The sequence below is a fragment of the Phallusia mammillata genome, chromosome 5 (assembly GCF_965637545.1).
Source record: "Phallusia mammillata chromosome 5, kaPhaMamm4.hap1.1, whole genome shotgun sequence".
Lineage (NCBI taxonomy): Eukaryota > Metazoa > Chordata > Ascidiacea > Phlebobranchia > Ascidiidae > Phallusia > Phallusia mammillata.
In genome coordinates this window covers 14,451,070-14,468,485 of record NC_137256.1, presented here as the reverse complement: position 1 = coordinate 14,468,485, position 17,416 = coordinate 14,451,070, and the positions used below count along the sequence as shown (strand labels likewise).

General features: G+C 35.6%; 1 protein-coding gene across 3 annotated transcripts; it reads left to right on the top strand.

The window, feature by feature from the left end:
- Nucleotides 1-559: 559 nt before the first annotated feature.
- On the top strand, nucleotides 560-13,459 carry LOC145228846 (uncharacterized). Of its 3 annotated transcripts, XM_080094054.1 has the most exons (19): nucleotides 560-635; nucleotides 1,135-1,306; nucleotides 6,328-6,561; nucleotides 6,878-7,012; nucleotides 7,240-7,413; nucleotides 7,474-7,680; nucleotides 7,738-7,947; nucleotides 8,006-8,085; nucleotides 8,473-8,580; nucleotides 10,416-10,608; nucleotides 10,701-10,758; nucleotides 11,005-11,078; nucleotides 11,212-11,283; nucleotides 11,341-11,450; nucleotides 11,611-11,775; nucleotides 11,834-11,895; nucleotides 11,964-12,076; nucleotides 12,325-12,475; nucleotides 12,543-13,459. In XM_080094054.1, exons 2-19 carry the CDS (start codon nucleotides 1,138-1,140, stop codon nucleotides 12,661-12,663), a joined length of 2,436 nt encoding a protein of 811 aa, XP_079950180.1. In that variant the 5' UTR covers nucleotides 560-635; nucleotides 1,135-1,137; the 3' UTR covers nucleotides 12,664-13,459. The 3 variants fall into 3 exon arrangements, with proteins under 3 accessions (XP_079950180.1, XP_079950178.1, XP_079950179.1); XM_080094052.1 differs by having other exon boundaries at nucleotides 7,474-7,947; XM_080094053.1 differs by lacking the exon at nucleotides 560-635 and adding an exon at nucleotides 2,028-2,142 and having other exon boundaries at nucleotides 1,218-1,306; nucleotides 7,474-7,947.
- Nucleotides 13,460-17,416: the final 3,957 nt, after the last annotated feature.

Below are 17,416 nucleotides of genomic sequence, written 5' to 3'. Positions count from 1 at the left end.
ATTTAACATCCAGCTGAGCAAAAGAATGCTTTCAGTCCACGCAATGCAACGTTCATTTTTCAAACAAAGAAATTTAATAAACGCCTTCGTTGTTACCACGTAATAAGAATTGTCTCTTGGTTATTAATGCGAAACAGGTTTTTTCAAGATTACAAAACTTTAAAAAAGCATGAAAAGTGGGTAAACAGAGTGTGTTCAGTACAGTGTTACTGGAAACAGCTCAATTTCACGTTTGAAATGCACAAAAATTAAATCTGAAACGGAGAAACCTGAATAAAAACAGGTGAAGGCAGTAAAAATCAATTGTATTTCAGGTATTTCTAAAATTGGGCTACTTTTGACGGGTAAAGTTGCGCCTTTCCACAATTTGACCTGGCAACACTGGTGACTCAGTGCAGTGGCTGTTGTTGTGCACCCATTCACTACAGTTATACTACAGTTAATATATATATATATATATATATATATATATATATATATATATATATATGTATATATACAGTTAATAATTAATATATATATATATATATATAAGTGTACATGTTTGATTTTGTTGCAGCAGCTATTAAAACACAGTTTTGGACAAATAGGTTGAACCTAAAAAACTGTTGCAACAAGGAACAAGCCACAAGGAAGTGAGTTATCATCTCAGCAAGCACTTGTGTTTCAAGTTAAAATCAAACATATAATACATTCCATGTCCTCCGCCACCCAGGATAAAGTCGAAACAGACAAACTTTAGAAGCCAAATGTAACCCATTGAATAAAGGCTGCTTGGATCAGAAATGAAGTATAGCCCACTAAACCATTTCAGAGAGCGATTACATTTTTGTTTCCGACCAGTTGAATGCATTTGATTATTGTTTTCTGCAACCAACCTCACTATAGAAGTATTTACTGGAAGCTATTAACTTAATATCAGCATGTCCAATGTGAAAAAGTAAAATTAACTTGTGTTTAGAAGATAAAATTCCAACTTTAGAGAATCATGTTAAATGTATTTGGCTACTGACAGTCACAGATTGCATACCCCAGACATTGTTGGTACTGTTGTTAGTTTACAGAAGCTTTGGCAATTGCACATTTTAATAACATGTGTTCATTTAAAATATTTTTTTCATTTAAAATGTGTAGTTAATGATGGCTGAACTCTTTGCAAGAAACATTTTGAGAATCGTTGTTGCTCATTACAGTCAAGCAATTGGATTTGATTCAGTGCATAGTTGTCCACTTGAAGTTTTAACAGATATACTTCAGAGGTTCCTATGTCAGCTTGGAAAGGACATTCATGACTTTACAGAGCAGTGTAAGTTAATACTATACCATAGAGATGTACCGAATATTCAGTTTACCAAATTTATTTGGCCGAATCCGCCATTTTTGCAAAGATTCGGTTTCGGCCAAAAATCAAAAAATTTTTGCGAAAGAACCGAATCTTTTACGAACACAAATTTAAAACGTGTCTTTTCAGCATTATAACGCACCACACAATCTGTCATGACTAAAATCGTGTCAAGTATTATAAGTTTTAATGCATTATTGTTATTTGCACTCCAGGCAACTAATCTGTAATTTCATGCTGGCAATCATTGCATGAGGCTTTAAAAGATTGCCTGAGGCTATGTTAAACCCCAAAGAACTAAACTGATGACAAAAAACAAGCATTCTGCGCTGTTTGTCTGGTAGAAAAACTTATGTTTTCATGTCAAACATGCGGCATACGACTTCACATGATGTCATAAATGATTCGATTGATTCAGCCGAATTTATTCAGCAAAACTGCCGAATATTCGGTTTCGGCTGAACTGAAAATAAGCCGATTCAGTACATCTCTACCATACCACTTGATTATAAAGCTTAATCGAAGAAAAAATTATCGTAGAAAAAGAAATATATACTGTAATAAAAAAAATTTAATTGTTTAGAATTTGTCTAGCTTTTTGCACTGTAGGTAACTTTGCCTGGCTGATGTTAAAAGGCTACAAACATGTTAGTAAAAAAATGCAAATGTTGAATTTTGTTGGTAGGCCAAAACTAGTGATGGATCGAGTACCCGGTACTCGGTATCGATGGTATCGAACGATTTCAGTGGTATCGATACTCAGTATCGAAGTATTTTGTCTCAGTTTTCGATACCAACATGTGAGTACTGAAGGCCGATTTACAAGTTACACTATAAGAATACGGGCAACTTTATGCCAATATTTGCTTTGGACAGCACAAAATTGGAAAAAAGTTCTGCCAGTTTATGTATATCTTTTTCGCTATCGCGTGGAGATTACATGTTTCTGCATGTGTGTGTGCATGCCTGTACCCTGACCATGGCAGATAAATTAGCCAGTGATCATAGGCATCGATTTAGGGGTGACATGTCTCCCCTCCTGAAAACACAGGGGTGACAACATATGTATTGTCTCCCCTGTTTTTGTTTAAAAAAGAGTATTGCCAGAAAGACCACATACACGTCTATACCAGGGCTGCCAATGAGAATTTCAACAAAACCCAAGACTCACAGCAAAATAACCCAAGAATTTAAATGAAAACCCAAGATTGCAAAATGTGGTTAGAAATGCAATTAATTAGGAAATTTACTCGGTTCATTGACAAATTTTTGACAATTTACAGTCCGGAAATGCCACTTCACAAACTGGTAGGAAATGGTCAATGCCAGCAACGGGAATATTATGTTCAATAAAATATGCAGCAATCACCAGTTCACTCTTGGCTGTTTGATGATCATAATCTGTTTTCTTTTTCATAAAATTAGTAATGTCTACAGTATATTTAGAGTTTTTATGTTTAACGAGCATTGATTTATTTGCATTTTTAAGTGTAACGATTGCTTTCCCTGTATACTTATCTAGAAAGAATTAGGATCTAGAAAAGAGAGAAAATAAAAGAGATGATAAAATGGCCTAAACACTGCAGCTACCCGAAAAACTTTTCTCGTTAAAATAGTTCTTACATATATTTATTTCATCACTAAGACTCAAAACCCAAGAATTGCTATAATTTTCAAAATAAAACCCAAGAACCCAAGACGTCAAGTAAAAACCCAAGATCTTGGGGCAAAACCCAAGCTTTGGCAGCCCTGGTCTATACCGTATAGTAGTTAAAAATGGCTGTTTGTAAGATTGAAGGTCACAATCAATGACAAACGCAAGTGTCTCGTGGTTTGTTACGCAACATAACAATGGTTGCAGTAACAATCGGCATTGTTATGTGATTGTTAATTGTTTTATTCCCAGTACAGGCTGGTTGTTCAAGTATCTTATATTTGCTTTATGTTAACTGCAGAAATGATTAGTCAAGCTAACACATAGGCATTTTTGCAGCCAAAACGCAAGCAACCCTCGAATTAGACGTTGTCAGTTTAATGTTGAGTTGTTTAAAAATTGTCACATACAATCTTGAACAATGTATACTTAGATCCTGTGGCAACTTCACTATCTGACTGTGCGGAAGTTAGCTATGTATGCAAACTTTATTATGGGTCCCCTTCCCTGAAGGGGACACATATTGTTTTTGTCCGTATTTTTTTTTTCTTTTTTTCTTTTTTTCTTTTTTCTTTTTTCTTTTTTCTTTTTTCTGTCTAACGCTGGTTTGTAACGCTCGTTTGGTCAAGAAAGAGTGCTTCAAATTTATTCAAATTTGGACATATGTTAGATATTAATCCAAACTTGGTCCACCTGAAGTTTGACCCCAAATTACCCAACGGTTCACCCACAGGCCCCCGAAACGTAAAAATTTTAACGCTGGTTTGTAACGCTCGTTTAGTGAAGAAAGCGTGCTTCAAATTTATTGAAGTTTGGACATATGTTAGAAATTAATCCAAACTTGGTCCACCAGAAGTTTGACCCCAAGTTACCCAGCGGTTCACCCACAGGCCCCCGAAACGTAAAATTTTTAACGCTGGTTTGTAACGCTCGTTTAGTAAAGAAAGAGTGCTTCAAATTTATTCAAATTTGGACATATGTTTAATATTAATCTGAACTTGGTCCACCTGAAGTTTGACCCCGAATGACCCAGCGACACACGCTCGTTTGGTCAAGAAAGACACTGTAGGCAGAAGTCCCAAGAGAGTACGTTTACGAATAATAGGGCAGAGCGGGAAGGCTCAGCTTGACGTCGGACAGACGTTTTACGAGACGTCGTTTCGGTGATTAGAAATCAGCTGTTTTGCACAGCAATGCTATGTCGTTTTATTAAGTTATCACTCACATTTTCAGTTTCGGCAAAGGTTTCACACATATGACGCGATTTAAACCTAATAAGCGTGCTTCGGTTTCGTATAATGTCAAGCAAAACTTTGTTAAACAAACTAAATATAAAAAAATAAACTTGACTTTTTTACAAGATAAAAGTTTTTTTAAATGCTCGTTGTCAGGTTGGCCGCTGCATGACCACGGGTTACTTAAGGTCAATTAGTAGGTATTACTAACACAGTTCAGAACTTTCTTTCGTCATAACGTAGCGTTTTTTTTTTTTTTGAATCAAATACCCAAGGCATGTATAAATTAGGTCAAACGGTGTTGTTGAACACCAAGGACGGCGTGCTATTGAAAACGGTGTCAAAAGGTCAAACAGTCGTTTGGTGTGTGCATCCTAAAATGTTACTACATGTCAATGGTACTCGTTTTGCGAAACAAAGTTAAATGAAAAACTCGTTTTACGAAACAAAGTTAAGCAAGAGATTAAATTGAAAGTATTTGTTTCGTTCTTTTTTAATGTTTTTGTAATTATATGACAATAATAGTGCAAAAAAATACAACAAAATTTTTCATTGTTGGGTTAATGCTTTCTAAAAATTTGTTTTAAGAATTTAAAAATCACCGCAACATTAGTTTACCGTAAATCCGCACAAACACGCGTGTGGGGACCCATTAGTTTTTGTTTACAAAAACAATCATATGTGTAGATCAAATGATGTGTATAGTAAATTGGTAAATATCGTATAGAATATATAAAATGGAAGTATATCAGAAAGCCACTATTCTAGTTTCGTTTGTTTAACCCAGGGGTCACCAAACTACAGCCCACATTTTTTTGGATTCATAGGATTACAATGCCCAAACTAGACCACAGCCAGGGAGGAAATTTTCTGAGTTCAGGGGAGGAATTAAAAAAAAACTGTAAAAAAAAATTTGCATTACAAATGTTTCAGAATGTTTTTTTATATACACTGATGTCCATTATAATTTGTATGCAGTTCACATTTGGAACCGGTTGTAAAGGATTCTGAAATATACATCCCTAATTATAAGGCCTACTTGTATATACGGCCACATGCTACGTTTCAGGCGCTTAAATTAATCGATTATTGTCATAACAAAGTCCATTGTTTTAGCATTTTGTTTCTTGACAGTCTGGCTGTTGCATAGTTACTTAACAACTGAACAGTTTACAGTTAGTAAACAGTATATGTAATGAAACTAGATTCTTAGTTACGTATCATTGTCTTGTGTAGATTTTAGCTGCAGCCTAAGTGCATTGTCACAAACTGCGCCTCGTATACAACTACTTTCAGAGCGCAAACAAGAGCAAATTTCGCATTGAGTTGTAATGTGAAATAAATTGCTACAATTTTTAATGTTGTATTTTTTTCGTCTTATGGGGAGGAATGAATAGTTCGAAAATGGGCAAAGGGAGGAATGTCACAAAAAAGGTTGGGAACCACTGAACTATACAATTTAACAGTCGGATCACCAGATTTTTAATGGGATTGTAGAATGACCATATTTTGCCCCCCTATGAAAATCGCATCGCGGGCTAAGTTTGGAAAGACGGCGCTAGAAGATGTTAACTATGCGGCTCGCGTGAATCATTATTAAAGTTATCCGGCCCTGCAGTGTAAAACGTTTAGTGACCCCTGGTTTAACCGAATAAGGGTCATAACTTAGATCATGCGGTCGCCAGGGCAATGGAGCAGTTAACGCAACTGCTTTGTGTTCCTAAGATTGTGGGTTTTAACGGCTGATGGATTTTCCAAAACATGGAAAGATCTCCCCTAAAATTTTGCAAATAATTAAAAAATCGATGCCTATGCCAGTGATATACTACTAAGTACAACACTACACTTAAGTACTCGGTAATCGTACTTGGTATGGAAGGTGTATACATGTGGTACTCGCTATCGGTAATCGCTTCAAAACCTGGTATATATCGTCCCATCACTAGCCAAAACCATAATAATGCTCTACCAATATAGAAAAAAAATTTTGAATCCTATTGTTTACTCATGTTCTATCTCGAACTGAAATGATTATAAGATATGAGGGTCATAAATTAACCAACTTTATGTTTACTTAAGCCAAATGTTTTCTTTAGGTTCTCACACAGACCCTCACCTAAATGATGTTGTGGAGAGCTTTAATCACAATCATGTCTCTGTTCCTGAACTTATTGATTACTTGCAGCAAATGGATGCAGTTAACCTTGCAAAACCTGTGTCAAAATTTCCTAAACCCAAGAGTTCAAACTTTCAGTATCCAAGTGTTGGACATTCCCATGAACTGAAGCATGTTTTCAGCTATTCCCCTTCAATACTACATGCAACAGAAAGTAAGAAAAGCACAGAGAAAGTTCCATCAATGTGCATGATCCACATTTAGAAATTAAAATATGGGGTTCCAAGATTGATTGGAGAATTTCCCAAATCACTGTGGTCTCTGACATATTCTTCTTTGGAGAATTTCCCTTTAAAAAATGACATAACAGCTAATGAATCTGAATCCCAAACTATCACCTATCATTTTGAGAGAGCAGAGATTAAACAAAAATAGGTGATGGAACTATTATAAAAACAGTATTAACCAGTTTTACAGGACATAAGGCTTTTTTATTATTACCTAAAACTATTGTATGGTGTTTAATTCAGACTTTAAACATGAAAAAAAGCTTGAAACTGAGCAAAGAAGGAGAAGCCCAATGTTTACTATTGCTGGAAAACAAGATCTTTCCGATGATGAAGAAGATGTTGGCAGTTATGCTTCAGATGTTTCACTTGATGCAGGTCAGTGCTTCAGCTGAACAAACCCTTAGATTTGCTACTATTAAGACTTGATCTTATATTCTAGATTGTATCGATTTTAACTTTTGGCTGTTAAATCCATACCTGCAAACAACCTTGTGAAAATGAATAGGTTCTTGACAAGATCTAGGAATTTGTATTATTTAGTTGAAAACAACAATCATTGTTTTGGCATTGAAAGAATCTTTTTGTGAAAATGGTATTTATAGATGGACGTAACTTGACCAAACCTGAAGATATTCCAATTGTGTCTGGGACAGCTGCAAGTAGTCTGACTAATTTTCCCACTCCACCAGTTGATGATGAAATTAGTGAAAAATGGGAGAACTCCAAACCTTTGTCCACCAAAAAAGTTGAAGAGTCAAAAACACAAATAAAACCAGGTATGACCTTTTTTATGCCTTGTTGCAAAAACATGACAATTTTTGTAATTTTTGCTGAAGGAACTGGCACTGTTCGATTACCATCAACCAGCAAAACTGAGGAACCATTCTGGGTAAGACAACATGCTGCTAAAATGGAAAAGGAAAGTTCAAAAACTTCCCCCAAGATACTAACCCCTGCTAAAGCACCAAATGAAAGCAAAAGACATGAAGACAACCATCAAAAACGAAAGTACAGTTTGGATAGCCATTCAAAGAGAGAAACAAGTAAACACAGTTTATGGGATTCTCCAATATTTTCACGCAAATCTCTAAATCCACCAGTAACAACCGAGGCATTTCAAAAAAACTCCTGTCCCAAATCAGCCGAGACAAGCAAATCTGAAATGAAAGAGAAATTGTCTAAATCAACATTAAAGCAGACAAAACCAAAAATATCTATAACATCTCGCATTGAAGAAGTTGAAAGGCTTCTTAAAGATCCAATAGTAAAGAAAACAGAATTACCAGGAACAAAACCGTCTAAAACTCCAGGTAAGTATTGTAAACTAAATGCCCAAACTTTGTAACTGTAACAAAATAAAGTTTGCAGCCAAATCAGAGGGTTCAAGCTTTGTTGCCAAACATGTCAAAGAGATTGCTCCTAAAACTAAAGATCAAGACCATTCTGGGGTAAGTTTTGACCAAGAAACAATTTTTATGATTTGCTAAAAGTGACACATAGATCCTAAATGGAGTTGTTGTTTTTTTTACTTAATTTTTTACAATTTGTTTCTCCCTAATATGTAAAAATAATGTAGACAAAAGCTTTTAAAACTTGAGTTGAATGCAACAAACTCAATACAAAATAGTTGCACTCTATTATTCCTGTTACCAGTTCACAAGTGCATATGTGTGGGGCAATTCATTCCTGCTTGCAGTAACAATTATGTTGGTAAATGCTAGGTATTGTCAAATTCAATTTATGTAACAAAGGTATATCTGTTTTAACTACAACACATGGTTTATGTTGATGTAGTATACATGAAGTATATATAAGCCTACATGATCCTTTTTTAGCCGTTTGCATCACCCAAATCGATGGATGATGCCATCAATGCAGTAGTAAATCGAATTTCCAAAGAAGCTGAGGAAGCAGAACTGATGAAGTTTTCTCATTTAATTGAGGTCAGTACAGAAGTTGGCCAAATGTCTATGTTTGTGTCATTAAAGAAACATGCTCTAATCTAAATCTATGGAGTTAATTAATCAATAATTCATTATGGGTCCCCTTTCCTGAAGGGGACACGTATTGTTTTTGTCTATATTTTTTTTTCTTTTTTTCCATCCAACGCGGATTTGTTCCCACATTTTGGTCAAGAAAGAATGGTTTAAACTCTTTCAAATTTACACACATTATAGATATTGGTCTAAAGATGGTCCATGTGAATTTTGACCCCGATTGATCCCGGTTCACCCACAGCCCCCCAAAACGTGAATTTTTTAAAACGGCTATACTTGCTAAAGCAGATGAGTCTGGAGTTTCATACTTTTTTATTGGTACATTGCAGCGTATTTTAAAGTATTTTGTAACTTGAAGTTATATATGTCCATTTTCACCCCTTTACCCCCAAATATTTTGTTTGTCCGTTCACATGTTAATGAGGTCAGAAATACAATACTTAACCTGCTAAAATTTTAAACAGCTGTGGATGGGGTGCTCCTTGTTGGCTGGTAAAAATCTCAGTGCAATCGACTCAGTAATTACTCTAACAGCCCCAAATATGTTTTTACATGCTGTCTTTTATCAAATTTGTGCTCGCTCAGTGCACAGCTGACGCAATGGGAGTGATTGGCAATAGTGCCGCATGGAAAAAAATGCCTCTGCTTCATGCATGAACGCAGTCATCACTTGGCCATTTTCTCACTGGTTTGAATTAAGATGTTACGATGTTAGTTATATTGTGCTGTAAACGTTAATGTAGGTCAACTTATTAGTGTTTCGAAACGCAGAGCGACAACGCAGCAAGATTTCTTACACTTGTGTAACGTGACTTCCTTAAACTGAAAGCGTTAATAAAACTGTTTCAGAACAGGTTTTGGACATAAAATGCCCAGCTAAGCAATCGTATTGTTGGTATGTAGAAACTTAATGGAATGTTAGGGAATGTTATGTGCGGATTAAAAATCAAATTCAACAAACAAAGGGCTATTAAGGAAAAATGTTGAAACATTGTTAATTATTGTTGTCATTAATTTCAACTAATTTTTGAGGTTTAACATTTTGGTTTTGTCAATTCAAGGAGCAAACAGGTCTTTAAGAAAATATTGCTTGTTAGGATAACAGCAACCCAAAGGAAATGGCTCATTATCCCCTACAGTTAGGACAAATGGTTGCATCTGTGCAACAATCGAACTTCTTGATTCGCCAGTGTTCCTTCTCCTATGTCAGTTTTCTGGCTGATTTTGTGACTGTTACAAAACGAAAGTTGATGAATATTTCTTTAATACGACAAATGTCATCTGTGCAATTCAAATTCTTACCTAGAATATGCATGCGCCATTCATCCTGTTACAAATTCAAAATATATGTGTGTGGAGACCCATTGGTTTTTGCTTGCAAAAACAATTATGTAAAACAGGCCACTAAAATATTGCTACAATACTGAATGTATCCATCAAATATATATCCCTTACAATTATAATGAATGGTGCGTAAATATGGCACATTTTCTGTAAAATGGAATATATAGGAAAACCAATATTCCAGTTTAACAATGATTGTGCCCTATTTTTACTGTTACCAAATCGCATATGCACATGTGTGGGGACCCATTAGATTATGCTTGCAGAAACAATTATGTTATAAAGTGCCAGGAAAAAGATAGGGACCCAATGAAATGTAGGTGCCAAATATATATCCATTATAAATATAGTAAATGGTATATGTGATACATCGTTAAATATGATGTAGTATATATAAACTGGCAATATATAGGAAAACCACTATTCTAGTTTTTCAGGATTCAAGTTCATCAGATGAGGAAGAGGCAGTTTTGCATAAAACTGAGGAAATGCTGCAGCTTGAAAAAAGGGGACTCCATAAACATCATGAAGATGAATCACCAACCCGGCCACCTTTAACACCATCGCCAGCACTTTCCACTAATTCTTTGATAATTGATCAAGAAATGGAATTCAAAACTGGAAGCACAGGTAGAAGTTGTGGTAGTTATTGGTAAAAATGGAATTGTTTTGTCCTTAATGAATTTAGGAGCCCAAAAAGGTATGCTGTATTTTTGTTACAGATAGGATGAGTCGTAAGGAGGATGCATCCCTTATTTATACCTCGGATGATTCTGAGAGGTATTTTTGTCAATGCAAAAAGTGTTGGGTCAAATTCATCAAATTAGAAGTTAATGCCAAACTTCTAGTTTTGTATTAGTGTATTCTTACTGGTTGTGAGCGTTGTCAAACAAGAGTGACATTCTAAAGTATAAACATTTGGCACATGACTCTTTTGCATGATTGTATCAGTTTCATTGTCAGTTTCTCTAATTTTGCTATTTTGCAGCAAGCATGTTTAAGTATGCATTGTGTTTGTTTTTAAAGTGATGACAGAAAATGGAATTTATCATCAAGAGAGATGATGCTTGCCAATGAAAATCCCTCATATGGTTTTAGTGGTAAGATGACAGAGCACATTTGTGTAAAACACAAATAAAGAGCATTCTGCTATAGGATCAACTAGTTACAAATACCAATTTCATGTGCTTGTCTTAGCCTACGTTTAATTGCTCTTACCCCAAAATGTTTCAGAACCAAAACAGGAGAAGCGGGACTTGGTAAAAAGTAAATCTGCAAAGAAGTCTAAAAAGAAAAGTAAATCTAGTAAGTATTTTTAAAAATGGTGTGAATCATGTAATTGGCCATGTTTTTGTGTTACAGAAAGTGGAAATTATGATTTGGACAGAATGGCTGATTCAAGAAGTGATTCGAAACATGTACAGAAACTTATTCTCAAGACATCAAGGGCTGGTGATGGTAAAGTTATGAAGGTTTGTTTTTTGTCATTATCAAAATAACTTATACTAGATTCATAATTACATTGTTATTTTAGTTTTTTTTTGCAATGTTTTTTTATACAAGTCAAGTTTTATTTACAAATATTACAAAACCTAGTGGTCTATTTAGGCATTTAGTAAATGTGTTTGTTAGATTCACAAGGAAAAAGACATTGGGTCGAATGATCGTGAACGTTTACCGGTGCCTAAACTTTCCGCTTCTATATCTGTACCTGTTACTTCTAATGAAAAGAAGAAAGAACGAAAAGACAAGAAAAAAAAGAAGCAAAGGGAAAAGGAAAAAGACTTCAAAATTAAAGTAGTGTAATAGGAAATAGTCAAACATTTTGTGTTTACTCACACATTAATTTGTTCAGAGTAAAGAAGAGAGTCCAATTCCCAAACTTACTTTCAAAATGACATCAAGCGATCATCATGTGTAAGTTGCTGAAAGATTGTTGTCTGAAAGGTAATTTTATATATTTGCTATTTTGTTTTGTTTAAAAGGAGTATTGTTAAACCATCAAAAATGAAAAGACCATCAATAGATGATAAGGTTCATGTACCAGCAAAGAAGCATGACAACAAAAAAGAAACAAAATCATTAGTAGAACGGAAGGGTATGTGTTTGTGTGTAGGTTTGATGATTTCAGTTTCAACACTTTTGTACAAATAGGTAAGAAAACCGAGGAAGACGTTGTTTTGCCTCATTTCCAAAGGAAAGACTGTTTTTTTCCCTTAAAGAAAATATATTAATAAGTCTAAGTGATAACTAATATTAATTACGTTTATAGGTTTATTAATTACCTTTATGGAATACATTCATGCATGGAGTAATAACCATGCTCTATTTTTGTCCATCCAACAGTTATTACACAAACCATCAGTGTTGCATCAGCTGGTGTTGGTGTCATAATTGATGCACAAGGAAATCAAGTTTGGATTTGTCCTGGGTGCAATAAACCCGATGATGGAAGCCCTATGATTGGTTGTGATAAATGTGATGGCTGGTATCATTGGTAATATCCTTTTTCAACTTTGTTTCCTCGATTTACAAAATTATTAACTGTCACTTGTTTTTTCAAGGCCATGTGTACGAATAACTCAAGAGCCACCAGAGAGCGAGGAATGGTATTGTCCCTCTTGTGCAAAGCAAAAACAAAAGCTTAAGAAAAAGAACAGCAAATCAAAAAATAAACTTAAATAGCGAAGAAAGTAAATTATACTTTTATTGCTGTTTGTTGAATGTCATGAGGTATGATTTATCCTGGAATGCAGTTTAAGAATTGTAATATGAGGAGGATGTGGACAAAACCACCGCTTAGCTTTCATTGCATCACATTTTGCCTTACTGGACCTTGAAATAAGCATTTAACACAAACAAATGCATTTTGCTATGTTTTAACACCAGGTTGATTGCCAGTTTTTAGTGCTTTACTTGATTAGTTCAGTCTAGGCATTTTATCCTAACAAATTTTTATAAGACACATTTGCTCCCAACATTGAGGTAGGATATGTCACGGAATCTCGATTAAATACGCTTTTTATTGTTGGGAAGATGTACACCGTGCGCATTGCATCGAAACCAATACCACTCGCTGTTCCACTAGAGATGTATTTGTCAGCTTTTTCTTTGCCCAGGATCGCTTAGCTGGTGGACAAAGAACGATTTGTTGCACCTGTGCCAAATAATACGTTTTAATTCACCAGTACTATGTGGAAGTTTCCCCTAAACTACAGGATACTGGGTGATGATAAAAGGGTATGTCTTCACTTGTCAATCAGAATTTTGGCTTGAACTGTTTCGGGTGAGCCCTTATATACATTCAAATAGGCGGTTTGCCGTGACATAAGAAAGAATTTTAGTATACTGGTTTCATTGGATACTTTTTTGATCAACATTTAGTTGTGTGTGTATTGTGACGTTATTGTTTGTTTATGCTGTTCAAGAAGGTTTACTGATTGTTGAGTTGTCATCACAGAATTCAATGTAAGAATCCTCATCGTTTAATCTACAAAAAGACCATGCAGATTGGTAGTTTGCAAGGCTTGAAAAGTTGAGTTTAAAACATAAGTTTGAAATTTTTACTAACTTTGGCAATTCGATATTTGGCACGGATTCGAATCTCACCGCATGGTTAATTTCTTTATCGATGTTGTAAATATCCACCCGCTTGTTTTGTGGTTGTGGCATTAGCTGTTTTTAAAAGTAACTTAATTACCCACGTTTTTTCAAACAAAATAATCTTCTGTTGCAGACAGACAAAACAGACAAAGCCACGGGGGTTTTTAAGCGCACGCTCTTCATGTAGTGTAAGCGGGCCTTAATATCCTGATAAATATCGCAAGATGTAAGTTTGCTGAAAATAACGCCTTGCTGTAAACCAGTGGCTCCCAACCTTTTTTGTCGCAACTCAAATACTTACCAAAATTTTGTTTTGTGGCTTCTCGCGACCCATAGATATGCATTCTTACTATTTGGGTTGTATTTTTGTTTGCAAATCAGGAAAGTTTTTCGAAAATTACTACGCTAGTTTGAAATATAAAAAACATCAAACAAAAATTATTCGTTTTTCCGCCAACTTTGGAGCTGGTTCAAAGCATTATGAGCCAAACAACGCTTAGCAGTGATCTCACACAAACATTATGACGCCACAAACAGAATAATTCACTATCACGCCAAAGTCATGAAATTGTTATTGGGAAACAATTGATAGCCTTGGGAAATAACAAAATAACGCTACGAAACGTAGATGCTCTAATTGTCACAAAAACTGGCGACCCATAGGTTGGGAAACACTGCTGTAGACCAGTGCTCCGCAACCTTTTTTCACGCACGGCGCACCATACAAGCTTTAAATGTTCGGCGGCACACCTGAACCCGATTTGAAATATTTCGAAAGATTAAAAAAAGCATTAGGCCAGGTCCTAAACTTCTTTGAGGGCCAAAAACATTTTTTACGTTAGTAAAGGGCCGTACTGTTTTTTCATAAAAGTAATATAAACAAAAATACTACGTGCTTAAAAATGTGATGCGTTGATGTCATTTAGTGTGTGTAGCAAAAGTTAAAAAACAAGTGCAATAAACTACTATATGTGAAAACAACGGCAAAAACCCTCTAAAAGCCACACCGGCCGGGTGTTTTGAGACCTTTGCATTAGGCCAATAAAAAGTATATTACGACGAAACGTAATAAAACATGAATGTGTAGTGAGTAGTGTAGCTTTAGTTTGGTGTTGTGAACTGTATCATTTGCTATTAATGTTAAAATACACAAAAACAAATTTAAAACAAAAAGTTACGGGTTTGCGGCGGCACACCCAGCATCGTCTTGCGGCACACCGGTTGCGGAGCACTGCTGTAGACCATTTTATTGTTGGTTACATCTTGGATCACGGTATACAATTTTCAGACTACACAATTTATGATTTTTTTATTAGTTTGCGATTTTTATATTCTGTTTGTTACTAGGGATGTTCAAAGTAAAATATCGAATCCTTTGGATTCGAATCCATTTTTGCCGTTTATATCGGGTAATTGGAACCGATATAAATGTGTGCTCTCGTTGTTGGTTAAAATGTAAACACATGCGTTACGTTTTTACGTCGACGCCCAGTATTTGTACCAGTTGCAAAAGACGGCAAGTGACCGTCCCCTTTAAATCAGTGAGCGTTATACAAGGCCATAACGCCAAGTCACGAGTCGCTATAACAACGCTATAACGACGGTGGTGCATTGGATGCATAATTAACGATTGGCGCACTTGTTGTTACGCATCTGACCACGTGATTACGTTCACGTTAAGCGCTTTGCAACGTTACTGGCGTCTATTTGTTTTCCGACTTTGACAATCAAAAACGTTTAACTGTCATGGCTTTAGGCAGCCGTTGAAGCATGAGATTGCCTGTTAATATCGCAAAAACAGTGAAGGAATCCCAAGACATGTGACGTTTGGGTCATTTCTTAACCCCATACAAACATAAAAATGTAGTGAGTAAACGCTGCAAAGTTCACATTTTGTGTTGCAAAATCGCAGTGAGTTTAATTGGGATTTGAAAATTAATCACCCAATGTTCCAACTTTGTTTGCTAGGGTGCCTGTTTTTGCAATTATTTTAAATTAACAAACACTATATGTCTATGTCAGTCCTCTACCACCAGACAAATCAAATTACCTCAGCATGCTTACAACATAGTTACTCCTACTGAAGGCAATAAAAATCACTAAGTAAAATTGTTATTATAACTTTTAACCTAAATCTTCTGCCTTTGTGGATTTTGGGGCGTTTAGTTTCAACCCAGCAGTTGTGCGTGCAAGATTTTTTCCCAGTGTTTTTCTTTGTTTTGGTTGGCCCTTTTTTTACATGTCAAATTAAGAATATGTTTATAATTTATTAAACTGGTCTACTTTCGTTGTCGTCAAGATTAATGTTTGCACTGTCAAAAATAATATAAGAATTGGATTCGATATTTAGATTCGAAACAATTATTCTAGAATACTTAGTTATTCTACTTTGAACATTTATTACCGTATTTGTTACCGTAAACTGAACCAGTTTGAATTGCTTTACACATCATTTCATCATTAGCCTACTGTTGATTGGAAATGCGCAGAGGAACCGCCTAATTAAAGAATTCGGGCCTATCGGTTAAATTTGGGTTCGGCCGAAACCGAATATTGGGCAGTTTTACCCAATTAATTCGACCGAATCAACCGATCGCGCGAACAGTTGTGTTACATGGCATGATGGCAGAATAGTTGATTTTCATTATCACTTTAGTTTAAGATTCGGTTTCGGCCGAATCGCAACAAATTATTCGGCAAAAACCGAATCTTTGTAAAAGTGGCCGATTCGGCCAAATAAATTTGGCATACCGAATATTCGTTTAAACTCTGTGCACGTACTCCATGTAGTTTATACAATACAAATTTGTTTATGACACAAAAAGCGTTTGTATCGTATAAGCTACACTAAAATGTTTGCGGACAACGATGGTTTGGAGATGTTTAATTTGTGAGGTATTTTACCCTCGAATTTTGTTTTTTTTAGAAAATCCGGGCCCAAACTGAAACATCACAAAACGGCATATCCAACCGAAATGTTTTCATTGAATCATTGCTTTAATATGGGGCAGGGGTGCAGGGTTGCCAGGTACTGTCGGCTGGATTCGGACAGTATTTGTCTGAAAATCGGACATTTTAGGACAAAAAAACAAGAGCGTATAATTGCTAACAAGGTATCAATATCGCAAGGTACCAACTGCCATTTTTGTGCGCTTACCTTCCCTATAAACGTCGAGTTTTACAAAAATGCAAAGTGGCGGACGTAAAATATGACGTCACTTATGCGTGCAACCACAAGAACTGAAATCCAAACTCAAATCCCAACAAACTTCCCATGTTCGAAAAAAACGACTTGTTTGAATTTTTGAAATAATATTTAGTTGGCAATTGCAACACGTCGCTGTAGCGTTTATCGCAACGTTTAAAAATGTTTCGTCAAGTTGTTGCTTCATATCACCTTAGATCAGTGCTTTTCTACCGGGTGTATTGTACACCCCAGGGTGTACTATAATTTTTAAAGGGTGTACCACTTTGATGGGGTGTACCAGATACAAAATATAATATACCTATGCCTAGGCATCACAATAGGCAGGTTTCAGTTTTAGAACAGACTGACTGGAGTGTAGCCTACAATATATGGCACAACATGCATCTCAAGTGTACGTAGATTTTAAGCTGCAAAACTCTATTTGAGACGTCATAGTTTAATATTTCAGTTCATAATCGTTGTTAATGGTAGTTCTTTTTGAAGTAGAAAGTGGATTATGGCTTGTTGGTATTTTGCTCATCGTTATTTCTGTTAGGACCACAGAATCACTGTGTTACAGGGTTGAATAATTTTTTCACTGGGGTGTACAAATTTTGAGTGAACGTTAAAAGGGTGTACCGCTCCAAA

Bases quoted from the DNA above. Each gene is read 5' to 3' on its own strand.
- LOC145228846 (XM_080094052.1), top strand. From the start codon at position 1,138: ATGATGGCTGAACTCTTTGCAAGAAACATTTTGAGAATCGTTGTTGCT. The intron at 10,609-10,700 runs GTAGAAGTTGTG...TTTTTGTTACAG, and splicing joins ATTCAAAACTGGAAGCACAG to ATAGGATGAGTCGTAAGGAG. The intron at 11,284-11,340 runs GTAAGTATTTTT...TTTGTGTTACAG, and splicing joins TAAAAAGAAAAGTAAATCTA to AAAGTGGAAATTATGATTTG.